Consider the following 22,232-nt stretch of genomic DNA (forward strand, 5'->3'; position numbering starts at 1 on the left):
AGGCCTGTTCTGCACTCTTGTTGTTGTTTTCGAGACAGGGTTTCTCTATGTAGTTTTGGTGCTTGTCCTGGATCTCGCTCTGTAGACCAGGCTGGCCTCGAACTCACAGAGATCTGCCTGGCTCTGCCTCTCAAGTGTTGGGATTAAAAGTGTGCTGCCTGGCTCTGTTCTGAATTCTTAAAGAAATTTCTGTGCTAGGAGAAAAATCAAAGTCATCCATGTTGGAAGGAAGCATTGTTCTGAAAGACTCTTTTGGACTAGGGTGATTTAATCCATGACGATCCTTGATTTGAAACGTTTTCTTTCACTGTATAATTTATTTCATAAAGATGCATAATTTGTACATGACGATTTCTAGTTACAATTTTATGAGCTGAAGAGTATTTTTAAAGATTGTCAGTGTTCTAGGCTATACAAAAAAATATTAAAACAAAAATAGGCTTTGGGAAGAATAGCTACGAAAGACTAGACAGAATACAGGTCTGCTACACTGAGGGTAGGGAGAGGGGGTAATGGATGAGGGACCTGGTAGGAGAAGGATCTTTTACAGGATAATCACTAGTAGCCACCTGTGACCAACGCCTCCAATCCAGCTGTGACCTCACATGACAATGGCATTGTGCTGTAGGCAGCTGGACTTTGACATTAGCATAAGACCCAGGATGTCCTGGAAGATGGCTCCCAGGCTGGAAGACAGGCTGACTGGAGGCAGTGATAGCAGATATACTTAGTATCACATCTCACACAGGGGTTGTTTGCTACAGTCGGGTCAGGAAAGGAAACTCTCATTAAGTCAAAATACCCACTTCAAATCCCTTATGCATATATATTATATCCTTCATGAGGAGGGGTGGGAAAGATTAAGAACCTCTTGGCAGAGCAGGTTAAGGACGGGATGGAGCATCTCCTCCATTCTTTATTTCCTGTGTATTCTGATCTTGCTGTTGTTTCTAAGAGTGTGGCCAACCTGCATCAGGCTATACAAGTGGGGAGGAAGCGCAGTGATCACCGGATTTCCCCAGGACTCATGCCTTTACTGTCAACTTCCCAGTGTTAGCATCTATATCCAAGAGCTGTGGGGAGGTTGAAAGGGATCATATTCAAGAAAGCATTTAGTACACTGCAGAGATGGCTCAGAGGTTAAGAGCACTGACTGCTCTTCCAGAGGTCCTGAGTTCAATTCCCAGCAACCACATGGTGGTCACAACTACCTGTAATGAGATCTACTGCTCTCTTTTGGCCTGCAGGGATACATGCAGGCAGAACACTATGTAATAAATAAATCTTTTTAAAAAAGAAAGAAAGAATAAAAGAAAGAAAGAAAGAAAGGAGGAAAGGAGGGAAAGAGAGAGAGGAAGGAAGGAAGGAAGGAAGGAAGGAAGGAAGGAAGGAAGAAAGGAAGGGAGAGAGAGGGAGAGGGAGAGAAAGAAAGAAAGAAAGAAAGAAAGAAAGAAAGAAAGAAAGAAAGAAGGGAGGGAGGGAGGGAGGGAGGGAGGGAGGGAGGGAGGGAGGGAGGGAGGGAGGGAGAGAGACAGGAGAGGGAGAGAAAGAAAGAAAGAAAGAAAGAAAGAAAGAAAGAAAGAAAGAAGGAAGGAAGGAAGGAAGGAAGGAAGGAAGGAAAGAAAGAAAGAAAGAAAGAAAGAAAGAAAGAAAGAAAGAAAGAAAGAAAGAAAGAAAGAAAGAAAGAAAGAAAGAAAGAAAGAAGAAAGAAAGAGAGGAAGCATTCAGGAGAGTAACTGCTCAACTTGACCAGTTATTATCACCCAGATGCAAGGTGGCCTCTGATGTAGGGTGACTTCTACCAAACAGAGAATTCAGAATTCAAGCCTGACTGTACTCTGATTACTCAGGAAGCTAGATTGGTCCTGCCTCTCATTCCAGTATTCAGGAAGCTGAGACAGGGGGACTGAAAGTTTGAGGCCAGCCTAGGCTACATGGTAAGATTCTGCATCAAAAATAGAAACCACAACAAACAAACTGTACACAGAGGATGCTTTCAAAAATAAAAATGAAAATAAAATAATGCTCAGGCCAGCCTGAAAGTTTGGATTTAATAGGTCTTGAAGGGAACAAAGCTCTACAGATGGTTTTACAATTTTTATTCTTGTTGTTTACTTTTTGGGACAAGGTATAGTCCTAGCTGACCTGGAACTCACTCTGTAGACCAGGCTGGCCTCAAACCCACAGAGATCTGCCTGCCTTTGCCTCCTAAGTGCTGGGATTAAAGGTGCATACCACCACGTCTGGCTTGCATTAGATGTTGTATTTTGGTTGTGAGCTTAGCCTTTAATGGCTGAGCCATTTCTCTAGGCCTGGCTTGCAGACAGTTTTTAATGTGCCAGGGTAGAACCACAGGATTAGATCAGAGATTCTCAATTGGGGTAATCTGCTTAACCCTCAGCTTTGAGACAATCATCTGTCTGCAGATATTCTGGAATATCAAAACCATAGGGGTGAGGGTGCCACTGGCATCTAGTAGGGAAAGGGCGCCAATACTGCCAACATTACAACGCACAGCACAGCTCTCCACACAGCCAAAGTCCAAAAGTGTGGGCTAGAGGTTGTTTCCCTGAAGGACTCTGGTTCCTGCTTGCTTGGCTGGCTCTTCCAGCTCCAGGGTACCCTGGAAGAACACGTCCCCTAAATGCTCAAATCGAAGGCTGGACTCAATCAACCCTGCTGGGCTGGCTCCAAGCCCAGGAAGGGTCTCCTGCCTCACAACTTCCCTTTAGTGTTTTGTTAACCCCCGACTTAAAATACTACACCAACTGCAGCTGCTTGTAAACACGCCTCTCTGTTCTAGGGCTTCAGCCCTAATTTGTTCATTTCTGGTTTCCTCAGCACCAATCTCTCGGTGTGATGAGGGGGGTGTTCCCCAGATTTCATTACATCGTGTGAATTAGATTTCATTTTTAGCATGCTCCTGGGCATCTCCTGGAAAGATAATGGAAGCACAGAATACAAATGCCAGCAGAAGCCAGAACACTCTGTCTCCAGCTGCACTGATGGCTGCTGCTTCTCGGTGTGTTTCTATGAGCTTCGAGGGAACCTGGGGGCCCCTCGAAGAATCCCAGGCAGTGAGTGACTAGGGATTTACAAGGATTCTCATGGAGAATCTCATGGAGAGGATAAGGTCTTGCATTTTGTTTTTTAAGTTTATTGTATGTGTATGTTTTGCTGCATGTAAGTCTGTGAGCCCCATGCCTGCAGATGTCAGAACTGGATCCCCTGGAACTGGAGTTACAGAGATGTTTGTGCACTGCCATGTGGGTGCTGGGAACAGAAGCTGGGTCTTCTGCAAGAACAAGTGATCTTAACCACTGAGCCGTCTCTCAGCACTCACCTCCAGCTCTTTGAGATGGGTCTCACTATGTAGCTCTGGATGGCCTGGGATTCACTGTGTAGATTAGGCTGGCCTCAGAGTCACAGAGATTGAACTTGAGTTTGAGGCCCGTGGGAGGGACTGCAGCTCTGCTGGGAAATCGCTTGTTATCTGGCATGGACAAGGGCCTTGAGCTCACGCCTCACTAGCAGAGAGACAGACAGAAGCAGAGACAGAGAAAGAAATGGGAAAGAAAAATTGTTCCGGCTAAGAACTTCTTTTCGGTGCTATTCTCAAGTGTGTCTGGGATAGAACCAGTGTGCAGACGGAGCGAACTTAGTCTGTGGGACAAACAACAGGAGACAAGAGCCCCAAGCGTAACTGACCTGGAGTCCTAGATGCAGTACATGAGTGAATTCCTTTACACCAAAGGAAGCCATCATAACTATAACCTTGAAATTAGGGCTGGGTGGGCCAGATGGTTCAGTGGCTAGAGCTGTGTAAGCATGAGGGCCGGAGTTGGGCTCCCCAGAATCCATACAAACACCAGGAGAGAGTGGTGGCTGCCTGGACTTCCAATGCTCAGAAGGCAGACACAGGATCCCAGAGCAAGCTGGCTGCCCAGGCCGACCACATCGGCAAGCTTCAACGAACAAGGGGAACAGTGATCAGAGAGGACTCCCAGCGTCGGCCTCAGCCTTTACATGTGGGCCCGCACACATGCAAGCATGCACACACACGTGCATGCACACCAAACACACATACCCATAAGAGAAAAAAAAAACATTAGGAGTCAACTATTTACACTTACTGGTGCTTGAGCCATTCCTCTACAAACGGAATGGAGAAGAATTCCGTGAACGGCTCCCCTGCCCTCTTTGGATTCTGGCTGGTCACATGACCGTGTTCATTGGCAGGGAAAAGGACAAGAGTTAAGTCAGTTGTTATTCTTCTATTGCAGATGAACACAATCAAATCCCGGGGGCCACTGAATAGTCACGACAGGAACAACTTACTTGTACAGCCACTCAGTCAGGAAGTCGCAGGCAATGAACTTGGTTCTCTTCCTCTAAAGAGAGAAGATATAATTCAGTTATATTCTTCCTCTACCCACGGGTCTGTGCAGCATAAAGAGTGGGGTTATTTGGTTAGACCCGTTTTAACATGCATGGGTCTATTATGGGGTTTATAAGTGTGTCAACAAGCAGTATGTGGACGATATAAAGCAGCCTGAGGGGTTTCTCTAGTCAACTTTGGATGAAGCATTTTCTGACAGCAGGGCACTAACTGTCTAACGAAAGGCAGTGAGTGAACCAGGTAGGTGCTTATTACATTTCCTTGCTCAGTACCTCAGGAGGCTGATTTTGAAAAAAAAAAATTGTTTGATATGTATGAGTATTTTGCTGTATGTATGTATGTTCACCACATTCCTGTACCATCGGAGGTCAGAAGAAGACGTCAGATCGCTGGAACTCGGGTTATGGATGGTTGTGCGCCAGGCTGGCACGGGGGCCTGAAGAGCAACAAGTGCTCGTAACCACTGAACCACCTCTCCATCCCGAAGAGGCTGATTTTACGGTTCACAACAGCTAGGAACTGGTGGGAACGTACTGTGATTATCTAAATCACAACTTGCTTTGAGTCATGTGTGACTTATAGGAAGGACAAGTAGGGTATATTTTGAGAGATGTGGTAACCTTGGATGATTTCTGTCGTTGTGTGAACATCATGGACTAGGGCAGTGCCAACAGCACGAGGTGGTGTGTCCTCATTTTGTGTGGCTGGCTATTGGGCCGTTGGCTGAGGCACATGGATATGGCACACTGGCTACTGACTGAAACGCTGGGCACATTCACATTGTGTTTGTTGAGTCCCTCAGTCTACTCAAGCCCACAGCTGGACTTGGCGTCTGGATGCTACTTTGAAGGTGGAGGGAAAAACATAAAAGTAAAAATTTAAAGCACTGGAAGGTAGAAGTCAAGCACTTGGGTCCACTGTTCCTGCTAGCTGTCCTTAGTACCCATACTGCACCCCATCTCTTAGCAGAAACCTTATTGCTTCCACACAGCTATCAATTAGGCCAAATACTGTTCCCTGGGCTTCTGAGAAGAACGGGACAACTATGGGTCACAGTTCTGCCTTGTGAGACAGAAGTAGACATGGCCAAGAGGTGTCTATGAAGACTCCGCTTTCCTGGTTTCTTCTGCCTGCTGTCCTCTGAAGTTCCCTTCTACTTCCGGTCTGGAATAAGCCTAAACATGGTAACAGTCCCGTCAAGCCCTGAGACCAAAACCCATATGCTCAGCCTGGCACAGGGATACAGCCTCAGGAAGTAGGGCAGGAAGATCAGGAGTCAGATGCCGCCCTCAGCTCCACAGTGAGTCTGAGGCCAGCCTGAAACCTTGCCTCAGACAAATGAACCAAACAAAAATCTACACGTGGGCTGGAGAGATGACTCAGTGGTTAAGAGCACTGACTGCTCTTTCAGAGGTCCTGAGTTCAATTCCCAGCAACCACATGGTAGCTCACAACCACTTGTAATGAGATTTGGTGCCCTCTTCTGACCTGCAGGGACACATATACATACACTGTATACATAATAAATAAAAAAAAATCTACACGCTACAGATGATGGAGCAGGAGTTAGGAGCAGCTGGGCCATTGCTGACTGCCTTAAGCCACTGTGCCAGCTTGGGCCTACACTATCCCTCTCTTGATGTGCGAGGCAACATAAACTTCACTGGGTTTATTGCCACTCTTCTTACCATTACATGCAGCCAAATATAGCCCTAGCTGGGAACTCACATGGGGAAAACATTCTAGGGTATTGGGTCACGCTGTGCTGAGCAAGGTACAGCGCATCCTCTCTCCCATTTCTCCCTTCTTGTGGCTGCAACGGAACCGTCCGCTCCTGTCGGAGAACTCTTACGGAACTGGGACATGGAGGGTCCTTTTCTGGTGTGTTGTGTAGCAGTTTCCTCTGAATTGAGACGCTCTGTCCTCAGCTATGCTCCTTGGGACTCGGGGACCAGGGCTAGTGAGATGGTTCAGTGGGCAAGGGTGCTTGCGGCAAAGCCTCATTATCTGAGTTTGATACTCGGAACTCACATGGTGGAAGGGGAGAACCGACTCCCACAGTTCATGCATAGGACTCAGGATGCGCCGGGGAGCCCGCGTGTTCACAGGGTCCCTCCCCTGTCAGACAAGCAGTAACAGGTCCTGGGGAAAACGGGACTCCTGTAGCAGAGGCGCCCACAAGTGGTGCAGGAGGCTCCAGGAACGAGATGTGTGAGTTGTGACCCACACACTGGCCTGTGAGCAGCCTCAGTGAACTCACTGATTCATCAAGCCAGACCCAGGCGGAACGACTTATTTGGTTGGTCACTGGTGCCCAGCTGGAGTAAACGATCATTTGCTCATGCCACCCCAGGAAATATCAGAGAACCCCTTTTGACAGAGACTAAGACCCAAGTCAGTCTAGAGGTGCTGGAGGCCATGTTGGCAGCCCTCCTAAGAATGTAAAGTATTCTGGAAAGTTTCTCTGTCTCTCTAGATCTCCTCTCCCCTCTGTTGCATGAATCCTAATTGGTCTTAAAATGAAAATCCAGAGCCAGATATCGGGTAAATGCTGAAAGATCAGAGAAGCAGAGCAAGCCACAGCCACCACCTTTTACCTCACCTACTCCTCAGTCTGAAAGAGCATGAGTTCCTGTCTCCTCCTGCCTTATATTCCTTTCTCTGCCCAGCCATATCACTTTCTGTCTCAACCTTCCTAGTGCTGGGATTAAAGGTGTATGATCCCAAGTGCTGGAATTAAAGGTGTGTACCACCACTACTTGGCTCTGTTTCTCTTTTAGACTGGATTAATTTCATGTAGCCCAGTGTGGCCTTGAACTCACAGAAATCCAGGCAGATCTCTGCCTCTACCTCCTGAGTGCTATGATTAATGGTGTGTGCCACCGCTGCCTGACCTCTGTGGCTGGCTCTGCCCTCTGATCTTCACTCGAACTTTGTTAAGAGCACAATCAAAATATCACCACACCCTTTCCTTCTTTCCCCTTCTCTCCCCTCCCCTGATCTATGATGCAGGGAGCTAGCTCAAGTCAACCAGCATCCCTTGCCAACCACCCAGGGTAGCAGAAGGCTCAGCGGGAAATGTAGAGGGAGAGGAGGGAAGGGGTTGGATTGCACCTTTCCCAAGGTTCTTCTGCTAGTATCCTACCCTCCTCCTCAGATTATGACCTTATTTGGAAATAGGACTGGTGTAGATGGAGTCAGTTAATCCAAAACAGCCCTATCCAGAGAAGACAACAGGGATCCATTAGCAAGACATCATCGGGTAGACTGCAGTGACAATCTCCTGGTCACACTGTACTGGACCCTGGACCTGCTACAGAGACTCAAGTTTCCGAGACCTGCCAGTCCAGGAGGCAGCCCCCTCCCCTTCTCTCTCTCTTCCATTGGTGGTGTGCCCAGGATGGAACTCAGAGCTCACAGTCTTATGCTAGGCACACTGAGTTACACACCTTGTTGGAAGTTTACCTTTTTTTTTTTTTTTTTTTTTTTTTTTTTGTCTCCAAGTTGTCTGTGCTAGGTTGATTATTGTTTACAAAAGAGAAAGTTGCAACTACTAATTTTCAGTTCTCCAATCCCATGCCAATCCTAAGGTGCCCCAGGAAGCCTTTTCCACTTAGGAAAGGCTGTCCTGCAGTTTGATGAACCCCATCTCAGCATCTCAGAAAGTAACAAGCCACAGAGTATGTCTCCCTCCAGATTCCAAACTCCGGGGAGCAGGCTGCACACCCCTCTTTCTACCTGAGGCTTCATCAAGTGCCTTGTGTGGAGCAAGTGAATGAAGAAATGCAGGAACAGTTCCAGGGGGTCCAAGCAAGAGAGGCTCGGGTACAAGGATGTGGGCATTTCCAAAGAAGATTTATTAGTATAATTCTGGATACATTTCATTCATGTCCCACAATTGCTCACTCTCTCTCTTCTCCTTCTGAGACAGAGTATCCCTAGGCTGACCTCAAACTAGCTATGTAGCAGGGGTTAAATAACCTTTTCTCCACGTCCCTAGTGCTGAGATTACAGGCAGAAGCCGCCGTGCCTGGCCTGTGTGGAGCTGGGGCCAAACCCAGGGCCTCAAGCGTACTCGGCAAGCACTCCTACCAATGGAACTGCGCCCCAGCTCACCACAGTGTTTTCTCAGGAAACATTGCCATCTGATTTCTTTTTTCTTCTTCCCTTGTAAGCATCCAGTTTGGTTTCATAATCCACCAGAAAGCTGATGGCATTGCTGTGAAACGGATGGTCACTGAGAAGCAGAGTGCTGCTCGGGGTTTGTAAAGGGAGCTTTATCGTGGCTGTTAGTGAAGAAAAGACGGCATTGCCCGAATCGTTGGAGATTATTTGCTGTCTTTATTTCGAAGCCAACAGCTTTTATAAAGAAATTGGAACACAGCCTACCAAGGGGATAAAATGAAAAGTGCTATCTTAGAAAGGGCTTGTTTGTTTGACATACAATATTTTTTTCTCATTTTTTTTAGCTCTTTGAGAATTTTATAAGCATATTTTGATCACTGTCACTCAGTGTCCATCCCTCCCAGATCCACACCTCCCTCCTTCCCAAGTTTACAACCTCCCTCTCTCTCTCCCTCTCCCTCTCTCATAGTGTTTTTTTTGTTTTGTTTTGTTGTTTTTGCTTTTTAAAGGCTGTGTAAGAAAGGGAGGACTCCCTTCAAAAGCTACCTTAAAAGAAGAAAATATTTGTTACAACAATGCAAATATGTAACCAAGCATGAATTGCAGCCTAATGGCTTAAACAATGGAGCAACTGTAAGATGCTAGTCTCCGTCTTCCCACACACAGTGCTTGTCCACTTGGCATTTATCATACCCGTTAGTGGTAAAGACTCTATGCAGAGAATGCAGCCTTGCTCACTCTATTAAATAGACTTAGACATAGCCATATGATGCTCATGCACAGATTTATTTGCTTTTGATGCAAAGAAATAAAATGCAAGAGATTATATTTTCCTCCAGTTCTGGGCAGGCGTGGACGTGCCCTGCATACCCAGACATGCAGAACAGTGGGGTATTGTTCAGCTGTTGTTTAGTTTAAAAATTATCTACTGGGGAGCTGAAAGGGAGAAGAGAGGCAACTGAAAGCTGTGGTGAGTGAAGAGATAAGGGAGGAAGTAACAGAAAAAGGAAAGCACAGGACTGAAGAGCTTGGGCTGCCAGGCTCCTAGGACGTGGGCAGATACAATGAACCATTGATTGCTAAAAGGCACAAGTGTGCATATTTGTGCAGGCAGAGCAAACAGGCAACCGCGAAGTCCAACACATTGTTTTTGTTGCTGTGTGTTTGTTTTTGAGACTGTACAGTGAGCTGCCTTTCTAGGCCCCAAATCCTAAAAGCAGAACACAACCCAACACAACCTATAGCCGACCGGTGGATGTGGTAGTGGATGCCAGAAGCCAGAAGTTGGGAGGAGGAAGCAGGAGACCATGAGTTCAAGATCACCCTCGGCTACACATGGAGTTGGAGGCCAGCCTGGAACAGATACCTGAGACTCTGTTTCAACAACAAACCAACAAAAATGTAAAGTTGAAAGGAAAAGAGCAAGGAACAAGGGACACATGTCATCACAGATCTGTAATTTACTTTGAGATGAGTCCAAAGCAGCACGCTGGACAGACAGAGGAAGAACTGACAGGTTGGTGGGTAGATATGTTGTGAAGCAAATACAACATGGAGCTGTAACAGATACATGGTGGACATGTGGATTTGGGGGAAAATGGTCCTAAAAAGATGGAAAAGGGAATATTGTTTAAAAAACAAAACAAAACAAAAACCCACAACTCTCAAAGAGAGAAAGGCATACATTAACATGAGATCAAATCATAGAGTAGTCTATACCAGTTTTTATGCTGAGCACACACACAGGGGATAGACTAAAGGGCTGGAGGCTGAGAAGAGAAACAACTAACATTTGAAAACAACGAGATCTGGATTAAACGGGCATACATAATCTACCCCCACAGCCAAGAGATCCCAGCTGGCTTTGGTGATGAACAACTCTAATTCCAGCACTCAGGAGGCTAAGGCATGAGAACTGCCTGTTTGAGGTCAGCCTGGGCTCTATAGCAATGTCCTGTCTTTAAAAAATGTTCACCAACATACAATGAATAAAGGAAATGTGGTATAGACATATAATGTGGAATTGTCTTCAGCTGTAAGGAAAAATGAAGCATGTCATTTGCAGGAAAATGATCATACAATAGGAGATAATCATACTAGGCAAGTTTAGTCAACCTTTAAGACAAATATCGTTTTCTCATTTGTGGGTCCTGGGTTTTATATAGATACCTAATACATATCCAGGTGACATGGAAGTAGAGAAGACATGGTAGAGGGGAACAGACAGGACTGCTGCAGGGAGGAATACTCGTGGAGAGGGTAGCAGGGATACGGGGGATATGGCCAAGAAAGACAAATATCCCATGTTTTCCAGTCTATGTGGAATTCAGGTTAAACACACACGCATGACTTTTAAAGCAGAAGTAAAACTATTTGAGAAGAGGAAGGGGACCAGCAGGAGGTTGGGGGGTGGGTGGGAGAAGATTAAGGAGGTGGAATATGGTCTAAGTATTACATGAACATGCCATAATGAAACATCATTTTATCAATGAATAAACACTGATAAAAGAACATTTTTCTCTAAGGACATCATTGAGACTCTCCAATCAAGCTGTGCTGGAAGATCTCCCCATGGGCTTCTCACATCTTAAAAAAAAAAACATTACTTTCTGTGTAAGTCATTTTGAATGGGGTTTTCTGTCACTTTCCAAAAAAGCCCTCAAAGCCAGTAACTCCAGGAAATACAGAATCTTAGGTTTGCATAAATATCACATCCAGTTGAAACAAACTCATGTAAATCTGCACTGGTTTTTATCGCTAAGGATAGAAACATGAGACTTTTATTAAAAATCGATTAGAGTAAAGTATCAACATAATGGTGAGTGCCCAAAACATTTTCAGGGATATGCTGATGGGAAGAATTCCCAAGCGAAGTTCACAAAGCAGCCATTAAGCCAGCTCTGTTTAATGTAGCTCCTCAATTACATTCTAATTAAGTTCTGATCTCTCCTGCTCCAATTAAGATAATCCAAAGGCACAGCTAGATGTCAAGGGACCACTTCAGAACATCAGGCCAACTGTCATGTCTCATCTTTTCAGGTATTTACATGTCCCCTGCTTGATCTCTTCCCGAGGAGTACAAGCCAGTCCAGAGTAGGACGGACATGAGATGGCAGCCTTTCGGTCCCTCTTCAGAACACTGAAGGGCTCTTCTAACCATCAGCCACCAGTTGATTTCCCGCCGTAAAACCATTTCCTTTTCCAACTCGTACAGACTCTGATCAGGGAAGGCAACACTAACAACGTGAGGTCAGGAGGGCCAAGGTGAACACAGACTGTGGAAGAGGGAGGCAAGACTGATTTCCACAGGAAGTCCTTCGCCAGGATCGAAACTCTGCAACCCCGGCTGCATGGTCTCATCTCCAGTGCATTCCAGAGTCTGCAGCATGTCCTTCCAGGCCTGCTCTCTGAAGACACCAAGACATGGGTAAAAAGCAGCCTTGACAGAAATTCCCATGATACACATGTGTAGATCCATCTCCACATGCCTGCCCCAAACTGAGTTTACTCTTTTCTCAACCTGAACCCAGCTCCCCTCCCGCATTTTGGCTGTCATGTGCTGGTATTTGCCTCCTTTCAAGCAAGGCCCCTAATGACATGAGCAGACAGTTCATACCGCTTGTCACATACCTTTCTTTAATCCTCCCAATGGCCCTGGGGAGACAGGTACTCAAACATCACCCTCCTCATCTAACAGATCAGAAAACCAAGGCTCATGGAGTTGATGCAATCTCCCCAGGGCCCCAGGGCTAGCAAGAGTAGGAGAGGAGACACAGGCCGCTTGTCTGACCCCAGAACCCTGTCTTCTACCAAGGCACAGGCACAGCCTCAGATGGCCTCTTCCTCAGATACTGGACTCATTTCTAGTCTTCCAATCCAGAACTGTGCTGCCTAGTTTTATAGGGACTTGACCCAAACTAGAGTTATCTGATAATGGGAAAAAACAAACAAAACAAACAAACAAACAAACAAAAAACCTCCATAAGATTGGCCTGTAGATAAATATGTGGGAAGGCACAGACTATCGTGGTGGCACCATCCCTGGGCAGTGGTTTCTGGGTTCTATAAGAAAGCAGGTTGATTAGTCCTAGCACTTGGGAGGCAGAGGCAGGCAGATCTCTGTGAGTTCGAGGCCAGCCTGGGCTACAGAGTGAGTTCCAGGAAAGGCTCCAAAGCTACACAGAGAAACCCTGTCTTGAAAAACAGCAAACAAGAAAGAAAAAGAAAGAGAGAGAGAGAGAGAGAGAGAGAGAGAGAGAGAGAGAGAGAGAGAGAGAAAGAAAGAAAGAAAAAGAAAGAAAGAAAAGAAAGAAAGAAAGAAAGAAAGAAAGAAAGAAAGAAAGAAAGAAAGAAAGAAAGAAAGAAAGAAAGAAAGAAAGAAAGCAGGCTGAGCAAGCCATGAGGAACACACTAGTAAACAGCCCCCCCCACAAGACCTCTACATCAGTTCCTGCCTCCTGGTTCTTGCCCTAAGTTCCTGCCCTGACTTCCCTGGATAATGTACAAGTTGTTAAGTTTGTCCTTCCTCTCCAAATTGCTTTTGGTCATGGTGTTTTAATACAAAATAGAAACCCTAACTAAGACTAGGACCAAGTAATTTTTTTTTCAAGTTAGCTTTGTTATTTTATTGTTAATTTCTCTGTATAAGCCAAATACTGAGCTGACACTAAATTTAAACACATTTTCTTACTGAATTCTCTCTCACACACATTCTTTTTCTTTCTTTCTTTCCTTTTTTTTTTTTTTTTTCCTTCGAGACAGGATTTTTCTGTGTAGTTTTGGTGCCTGTCCTGGATCTCACTCTGTAGACCAGGCTGGCCTCGAACTCACAGAGATCTGCCTGGCTCTGCCTCTTGAGTGCTGGGATTAAAGGTGTGCGCCACCACCGCCCGGCTCTCACACACACACACACACACACACTTGTATAAAGCAATTGGGATCACTGTACTTTAAAGAGGAAGAAACTAAGGCTTAGGGTGATGAAGGTCACAACGCTTTCAGGTCTACCTCTCTCATAGCAGCAGGAAAGGTCACAGCTGGACAGCGAGCACATTTGTAACCCCAGTACTCCAAAGCACAGAGACAAGAAGAGCGTGTCTAAGAACAGCCTGGGCTGCAGACTCTAGCGAAATAAAATCCAACAGATCCCACTATCGCTCTCTTTTTCTCCGATGGCTTCCACTGTTCGGACAAGTGTTCAAGAGACGACTGAGTCGGAGGAGAGCAGCGGTCCCAGGGGTGAATCTGTTGTTTGGATAAACGGTCCTGCTGACAAACTACCTTCTAAATACTTCTTTTGCATCCTAGATCGGTGCTGCTCTCAACTGTGGCCAGAGAAACTTCTTTCTGTAGTGGGCAACGGTTGTTAGTGCGCTGAGTCTACGTAACTAAGCTCTCAGCTGTGGCTGAATCATCTAGACCAAACTCCCACACCCAAGAAACAGGGAACACTGAGGAAAAGGGGGCAGAAAGGATGTAAGAGCCACAGATGGGGAGGAAAGCTGCGGAATGCTGGTTTCTGGACACGACATGCCTATCATACTAACAGCAGTGGTGACCTGCACAAGATCAAGCCAGTGTAAGTCCCAGCATGGACGGGGAAGGGCCCTGTGGCCCTGCTCCTGGAGGAGGGAGGGGTGACATGGAGTCAACGGCAGCTGAAAGAGGTCTCTCCTTTGGGGATCCGGCCACGGGTAGATTTCTCATGCTCCAGTCAACGGCCACACACCCATGAGCATGTGGGCAGCACTAAGTAACTCAGGAGGTTGTTAATAACACCAACACACAAAAAAGGATATAAGATAGAGTGAGGTGGGGTGAGGCCCGAAGGGGTGTTGGAAGGAGGTAGTGTTGGGGGTTATGAACAAAATATATTGTAAAAAATATGAAACATTCAAAGAACAAATAAAAAATATTTTTAAAGAAGGTTGAGATGCTTTCAGGTTTTTGTTTTGTTTGTTATGTTTGATCACAAGCTGTAATTCTAGCCGTCGGTCCCAAATCCCTGAAAGGTGTCTTCACAGTGCCTTTCCAGTCGCTGAACTCATCATTATTCCTAATTTTGCTACTGTTGCTAATTGTAATGTAAATATCTGATATGCAGGATATCTGATAAGGGACCCCTGTGAAAGGGCCATCTGACCCCCAAAGGGGGTGTGACCCACAGGTTGAGAACCACTACTTTAAGTTTTACTCAGATATATCATTTTTTTTTTTTTAAAAAAAAAAAAAAGGGACTGTAGATTGAGAATCCCCTTTTCCAAAATGCTTGGGACCAGAACTGTTTTGAGTTTCAGAATTTGGGGATCTGTGAGTATCTTGGGATGCAGCCAAGCCTAAACATGAAATTAATTTATGTTCCTTACACACCTTATACATAAAACCTGAAAGTAGTTATATTTGGTATTTTAAAATAATTTTACATGTCAGTTTCATGATATATGTCTTAGTCAGGGTTTCTATTGCTGTGGTGAAACAGCATGACCAAAAGCAACTTGGGAAGGAAAGGGTTGATTCGGTTTATGCTTCCATATTGTAGTTCGTCACTGAAGGAAGTCAGGACAGGAACTCAGGCAGGGCAGGAACCTGGAGGCAGGACCTGATGGAGAGGCCATGGAAGGGTGCTGCTTACTGGCTTGCTCCTTGTGACTTGCTGGGCCTGCTTTCTTATAGAACCCAAGACCACCAGCCCAGGGATGGCGCCACCTACCATGGATTGGGCCCTCCCCCATTGATCACTAAAGAAACTGTTCTACAGGCTTGCCTGATCTCATGGAGGCATTACCTCAGTTGAGGTTCCCTCCTCTCAGATGACTTTAGCTTGTGTCAAGTTGACACAAAACTACCCTGCACAGTACAGAACTTTCCCCTGTGGCATCGTGTCGGTGTTCAAAGCTTCAGAAATTAGAGCTGGGGGTGGGGCTTTGTTGTCAAGTGCTTGCTTGACCTGCAGGAGGCCTTGGGCTCGATGCCCAATGTTGTAGGAGTGGTGGCTCATGCCCGGAATCTCAACACTCGGAAGGAGGAGGCAGGAGGAACAGACGCCTAAGGCCAACCTGTGCTCAGGACTCTAAGAAGAAAAGTCACACGTTCTGGATTTTCACATTAGAGATGCTCTGCCTGGGGCTTTCATGTGACACCGGTCCTTCCTCGTCTGTCTGTACTATCTAGAAAGTAGTGTGCAATGGCACATGCCTGCCTTCAGTGGATTTTTTCTTAATGATATCTTAAGCAGGATGTCATCCACCACTCATTCAGACAAACCTACAGACAACAAGAAGAGCCACGAGGGAAGAACACTCTCCTCTTACAGATTTTCTGTTTTCCAAACAGTTCATGTATGTTAAGTATTTTTGTTTTTTAAATTACTCTTTATTATTTTATGTAGATGGATGCCTTTCTGTATGTATGTATGTATGTATGTATGTATGTATGTATGTATGTATGTATGTATGTGCTTCCCATGTGTCCCTGGTACCTGTGAGGGTGTTGCATCCCCTGGATCTAGAGTTACAGATGGTTGTTGAATGAAATGAGGACTTGAGCGCTCCGAGGCATGGTTGGGAAGGATTTTATTGTAGATATGAGGGAGAGAGAGAGAGAAGAGAGGGCAGGCAGACCGAGAGAGGAGCCAAGAAAGTGCATGACCGAAATGTTGGGGGGGGGGGGCGTTCAGGACTGAGAGGTTGGGGGAAGGGAAGCAAGCCCCTGGGCTGGAGAGGTTTATGGTAGAAGGCTTGGTGAGAAGAGGTGCCCCAGGTACTGAGCGAGCCTGGAGGTCTACATGCATTTTGGTATGCTAATAGGGACCACAGCTGGCCATTTGTCCCAGGTTTCTGACAAATAGGACCTGATAGTTGTAAGCCATGTTGTGGGTGCTGGGAACAGAAGCCATGTCCTCTGGAAGAGTAGCCAAAGCTCTTTTTTTTTTAAAATTATTTTTATTTAAGAATTTTTTTAATTCATTTTATATACCAACCACAGATCCCCCTCCCATCCCTCCTCCCAAGCCTTCTCCCCCCAACCCAACCCTCCATCCCCTCCTCCAAAAGGGTGGGTGCTCCCATGGGGAGTCAGCAAAGCCTGGTACATTCAGTTGAGACAGGACCAAGCCCCTCCCCTCTGCATCAAGGCCGAGCAAGGCATCCCACCATAGGTAATTAGCTCCAGAAAGCCAGCCCATGCACCAGGGATAGATCCTGATCCTGTTGCCAGGGTCCCCTCAAACAGACCAAGCTACACAATTGTCTCCTGTATGAAGAGGGCCTAGTCTGGTCCCATGCACATTTCACAGCTGTCTGTCTAAAGTTGGTGAGGTCCTTTGAGCTTGGTTCAGTTGTCTCTGTAGGCTTCTCCATCATGTTCTTGATCCCCCTTGCTCATGTAACCCCTCTTTCCTCTCTTCTACTGGACTCTCAGAGCTCGGCCTAGTGCTTGGCTGTGGATCTCTGCATCTGCTTCCATCAATTACTGGATGAAGGCTCTGTGATGACAGTTAGGGTAGTCACCAATCTGACTACAGAAGAAGGCCAGTTCAGGCACCCTCTCCTCTATTGCTAGTAGTCTAAGCTGAGGCCATCCTTGTGGATTCCTGAAAATTTCCCTAGCACCAGGTTTCTCCCTAACCCCACAATGTCTCCCTCTATCAAGATATCTCTTTCATTGCTCTCCCACTCCATCCCTCCCCCAGCTCCACCATCCCATTCCCTCATGTTCTTATCCCCCATGCCCTACCCTCTATTGCTCCCCACCCCATCCCCAGTTTACTCATGGAGATCCCATATTTCCCCTTCCCAGCGCCATCCATGCGTCCCTCTTAAGGTCTTCATTGTTTTCCTAGCTTCTCTGGAGCTGCAGGTTGTAGTCTGATTACCTTTGCTTTATATCTAGTATCCACTTATGATTGAGTATATACCATGCTTGTCTTTCTGAGTCTGGGTTACCTCACTCAGGATGATATTTTCTAGTTCCATTTATTTGCCTGCAAATTTCATGATGTCATTGTTTTTTACAGCTGAGTAATACTCCATTGTTTATATGTACCATATTTTCTTTATCCATTCTTCGGTTGAGGGGCATCTAGGTTGTTTCCAGGTTCTGGCTACTAGGAATAATGCAGCCAAAGCTCTTAATCACTGAGCCATCTCTCCAGCTCCTGAGCATTTTCTTTTCAAACATTTATTTGTGTGTGTGTGTGTGTGTGTGTGTGTGTGTGTGTATGTGTGTTAGCTGAATAGAGACACACAAATGAACAAATCAACACAGGCAAGATTGGAAGAACCTCCCAGTCAAGTCTAGCCCCGACTGCTGCTGACTCAGAGAATAAATGATGAGCTAAATAAACAGCCATAATTTTAAGTCACTATTGGAAGCTATTTTTGTGGTCGAAAGTTAACTGATGCTGTTTGTGTTTAACAACTGAAACACAACTTGTGATGCAGTGATGATATCCCCCATCTGGCAGTCGGTCAAGACTGCTACCTCAGCCATCTGGCAGAAAGCCATGCCCCTGCAGACAAAGCTCCAAGCCAGAGGGGGAGAGTCATACCACGAAGCCACTGCCCTTCAATTGTAAGAGAACCCTGGGGTCACCCTTGGGACAGGGCCGTTGGACTTTGTCTTTAAAGCCTTGTTCTCAAAGCTGGACTTTGATTTTTAGAAACAAAGATAACTTCCAGCCAAGTCTGGGGAATGAAGTGATCAATGCTCCTTTGTTAAGACAGAACAAGAAAAGGAACACGGCTATAAAGTTATAATAAGATTTTTCTTGTATGGCTCACAAACTGGGTCTGACAGCAGTTTGAAGAGTTGTCATGGGAACTGTTTTTTCTTTGAAAAATTAAAACCATTAAAAAATTTTAAATTTGGTATATAGAAATTATACATATTTATAGGTGATCTCGTGGTGCTTTGGTATCTATCTGTTCATATGCAGTGCACAATGTTCAAATTAAGTTAAACATATCTCTCTGCTCACATGGCTCACTTCCTTACATTGCATAATGGGACATATTTCTTGCACCGATGGCCTTGTTACCTTGATGAATGTCGGCTCTGGAGCCAGAACCCCAGGTTTAGACCCTGGCTCGTCCTCTTACAAGTCGCATGAATTATGCATCTCTCTGGACCTCAGTTTCTTCAGGCACAAAGTCGGGAAGACAAAACCATCCGGTCTCGGCAATACCTGATGATAGTGCAAGGCTGGGGTGGGCTCATTGGGAGAGAGTTTGCCTCCTGTGCAGGAGGCCCAGCGTGATCCCCAGCACCACATAAAACGGTGCATAGTGGTAATCTCAGAACTATGGCGGTGGAGACAGGAGGATCAGAAGCTCAAGTTCATCCTTGGCTACATATCCAGTTCCAGGCTAGCCTGGGCTACATGAGACCCAACCTCAAAACACCACAATTACCAAAACAAGATGGCAATATAAAACAGTGTAATGGTTTGAATGATATGTCCCACATATCTCCAGCATATGAACGCTTGGTCCCCGGTTTGAGGAGGCTTAGGGGGTGTGGCCTCATGTGAGGGTGTGTCACTAGGGGGGCTGGTTTTAAAAGCTTAAAGACTTGGTTCCAAATTGAGTTGGCTCTTTCTGTTTCCTGCTTGTGGTCTGAGATGTGATCTCTCTGCTTCCAGCTTCAGCTGCCATGTCTGCTACCTGCTATTCCCACCATTATGGACTCCAACCCTCTGAAACTATAAGCCCCAAATAAACTCTTTCTTCTATAAGGTGCCTTGACCATGGTATTTTATCAGGTAGATGGCCTCCTGACACTGACTCAGATGGCAGCTGACAGATCTTCACAAAACAGCCCCTACTTTGAATCATTATTCATTTCGGTATGAAGACCCCAAGTCTAAATTTGGACTTGGCAAATGGACCCACTTGATTGTCATGACTATTTTTGGCTTGTGGGGCGTTTCTCATCTTTCTAGATGAGGAAGGTCCATTTCCACCATCATCTGCTTAGGAAGTCATCACCTGGAGTGAGTTGCTGAGGTTCAGCAGCAGCAGCAGCAGAACGGTTCGGCATCTTGGCTCAGCCAAGGACTGGCTCTGACCTTGTAAATGCAAATAAGATATTCCTTTTTCCCAGACTGCACTGTTCACACTTTCAACTGCTAAGGACACCAGCTACACCACCAGGCTATTCTCCAGAACCAAGGAGGAATCTTACACACAAACATCGAGGAGGGCTGACCCTGAGGAAAGGCGGTACTCATGCTTGAGTGCCCTCGAACAAAAGGTAATTCATGCCGCACTCTAGCATCCCTGTTCCCACCAAAGTCACTGCTGAAATCCTAGCCCCCGAGGCCGTGGCATCAAGAGTGGAGGCCTTCGGAAAGTGATTGGGACATACGAGGAGAGCCTGTAAGGGGAACCGAAACAGGCATTTAGAAGCGGCTTTTCCTAAAATTAGAGTCTCCTCACTTGGCCCACAAGGTATCCAAAGACAGGATGTAAGCCTAACATCTCTGCCTTCATTCTGTGTCTGTCTCCTTTACTTTGGCAGAAGGCACAGAGACAAATAACTGCCCCTAATCTTTCCTCTGGTCACTAAGGATTCCTTTCCTAACAGCAATTATCCACGATGATGAGGTCACACCGAGAAGCAGAAGTGATGGAGGCCTGGGGATAAGATGTAGAACCAAAATGGAGCTAAGATTAACCAGAGCTCACCTTAACCAGCCTCCTTAACTGTGCATGCCCCTTGTCCTCGCCCCAGTTCTCTACTTTAGCTTAAAAGCTCATGTCAGTATCCCAGAGACAGACTGGATCCCTGTACCTCTTTGAACTGCTTCTCTTCTAGTGTGGCCATACTGAATAAATCCCCTGTCTCTGCTCTTTACAATAGCTGTCTCCAGTTGGCACAGGTTGCTGAGCCTAGCTATGTGGAAAGGGGGCTGTGAGAGCCCAGGCTTTTGGTTCTAGAAACTCTAGTTATGGGATTAACAGCCTCATAAAAAAGAGGCTCCATGCTAGGACAGCATATGAGAAAGACTGGAGGCCCCATTAGATGGGCTTGTAGTGCTTGCCCATAAACCTAGCACATGGAGAGTTGAGGCGAGAGTGTAGTAGTTCAAGGCCAACCTCAACCACATATTGAGTTAGAGGCCAACCTAAGCAACAAGAGATCATGTCTTAAAAAAAATAAAGGGTGTGTGTGTTAGGGGAGGGGGTTGTACTATCAATGAACGGAAAGTAGGCCCTCCCTGAAGTAGGATCGAAAGGGAGGAAATGGTTGGCTATAATGGCACGTCCCTTTAATCTCCGCACTTGGGAGGCAGAGGCAGGCAGATCTCTGAGTTCAGAATTATCGTGGTCTACATCGAGTTCCAGAACATCCAGGGCTACACAGTAAGACTATCTCATGAAAAAGGAGGAGGAGGAGGAGGCGGCGGCGGCGGCGGCGGCGGCGGCACCATGGGAAGGGAAAGAAATCCTGAAGCCCTTCATCCCTGCTGTCTGAGAACAAGATACTTATGCAAATAATGTTACAAACCTGTGGCTGTACCAAAATAACAACTGATAACCAACTTGAAGAAGGAAAGATTTATTGTCTCATAAGCTTAAGGGTTTCAGCCCATGCACGGTGGCAAAATATGGCAAAAGCTGGCACAAAAGGGCTGTTTGTCTCATGACAGCTGGGAGCAAAGAGTGAGGAAGGTCACACCCAATGGGCTAACTTCCTTCCATTTGTAGCACACACACCCTCCCCTCCCCTGACACACACTCTCCGCTCCCCTGACACACACACACACACCCCCTCCCCTCCCCTGACACACCCACCCTCCCCTCCCCTGACACACACACACTCCCCTACACACACACACACACACACACACACACACACACACACATACACACATACACACACACACACACACACACACACACACACACACCCGACACCAAAGGTTCCACCACTTCTCAGTACCGTCACAGGGTGGGACTTAAGCGCCAAACCCTAACGACCTTCCTCATTTACCTCCATCAGGAAACAGTAGATCCAAGCATTTACAGGTCCAGTTCAGAAATTACCAATTACAGGGCCTGGGAGAAGTGTCAGTCAGTACCTAAGTCACTTGGGACACAAGCATGAAGATCCGAGTTGGGATCCCTAGAACCCCTGTAAGGCTGGGGACAGAAGGAACTGTGTCTGTAGCTCTAGTGCTGCCTCCCCCCTGCTCCCACCCCCCACCCCCACCCCTGCCTCCCTCCACCGTGAGGCCAGAGACAGAAACAGGAGAATTTCCCCAGGAGCCTGCCAGCCAGGTATCTTGGTTTACACAGCAGCAGACAAGGGACCTTGTCTCCAGAAGAAAGGGAGAGTGACACCTAAGGTTGTCTGCTGACCTCTACGGATGTGCTATGGCACGCATGTGTCTGCACACACACACACACACACACACACACACACACACACACATTCGTCATACACATAAACACACACAGAGATTTCTAAAAAGGAGAAATTCTCTCTTGTAATAGTTACAGGAGATTAACAAAAGACTACCAGCCTCCACAACATGCTTCTGTCACTTAATTGCAATCTTCAGAACAGGCCTTGACTTTGAAAGAACAATATTCATCCACTTATCTATCCAGCCATCCAGCTATCCAGCCATCCAGCCAGCCACCCAGCCACCCACCCAATAAACATTTTGCTACATTGGAGTCACACTATGTAGCAAAACAGAAAA

At 46.3% G+C, this 22,232-nt stretch overlaps 1 protein-coding gene across 2 annotated transcripts in view; it reads right to left on the reverse strand.

The window, feature by feature from the left end:
- Positions 1–22,232, reverse strand: part of Iqck (IQ motif containing K) — a 121,968-nt gene that overhangs the window by 69,897 nt on the left and 29,839 nt on the right. The window contains exons 5-6 of one of the 2 annotated variants that reach the window (XM_028867801.2): positions 4,339–4,391; positions 4,134–4,211 (exon numbers count right to left, since the gene is read on the reverse strand). In XM_028867801.2, the coding sequence (XP_028723634.2) occupies positions 4,134–4,211; positions 4,339–4,391 (131 nt within the window). The remainder of the gene's footprint in view (positions 1–4,133; positions 4,212–4,338; positions 4,392–22,232) is intronic. The other variant, XM_037211119.1, reaches the window with a different exon arrangement.

The sequence above is a fragment of the Peromyscus leucopus genome, chromosome 1, assembly GCF_004664715.2.
Source record: "Peromyscus leucopus breed LL Stock chromosome 1, UCI_PerLeu_2.1, whole genome shotgun sequence".
Classification (NCBI taxonomy): domain Eukaryota; kingdom Metazoa; phylum Chordata; class Mammalia; order Rodentia; family Cricetidae; genus Peromyscus; species Peromyscus leucopus.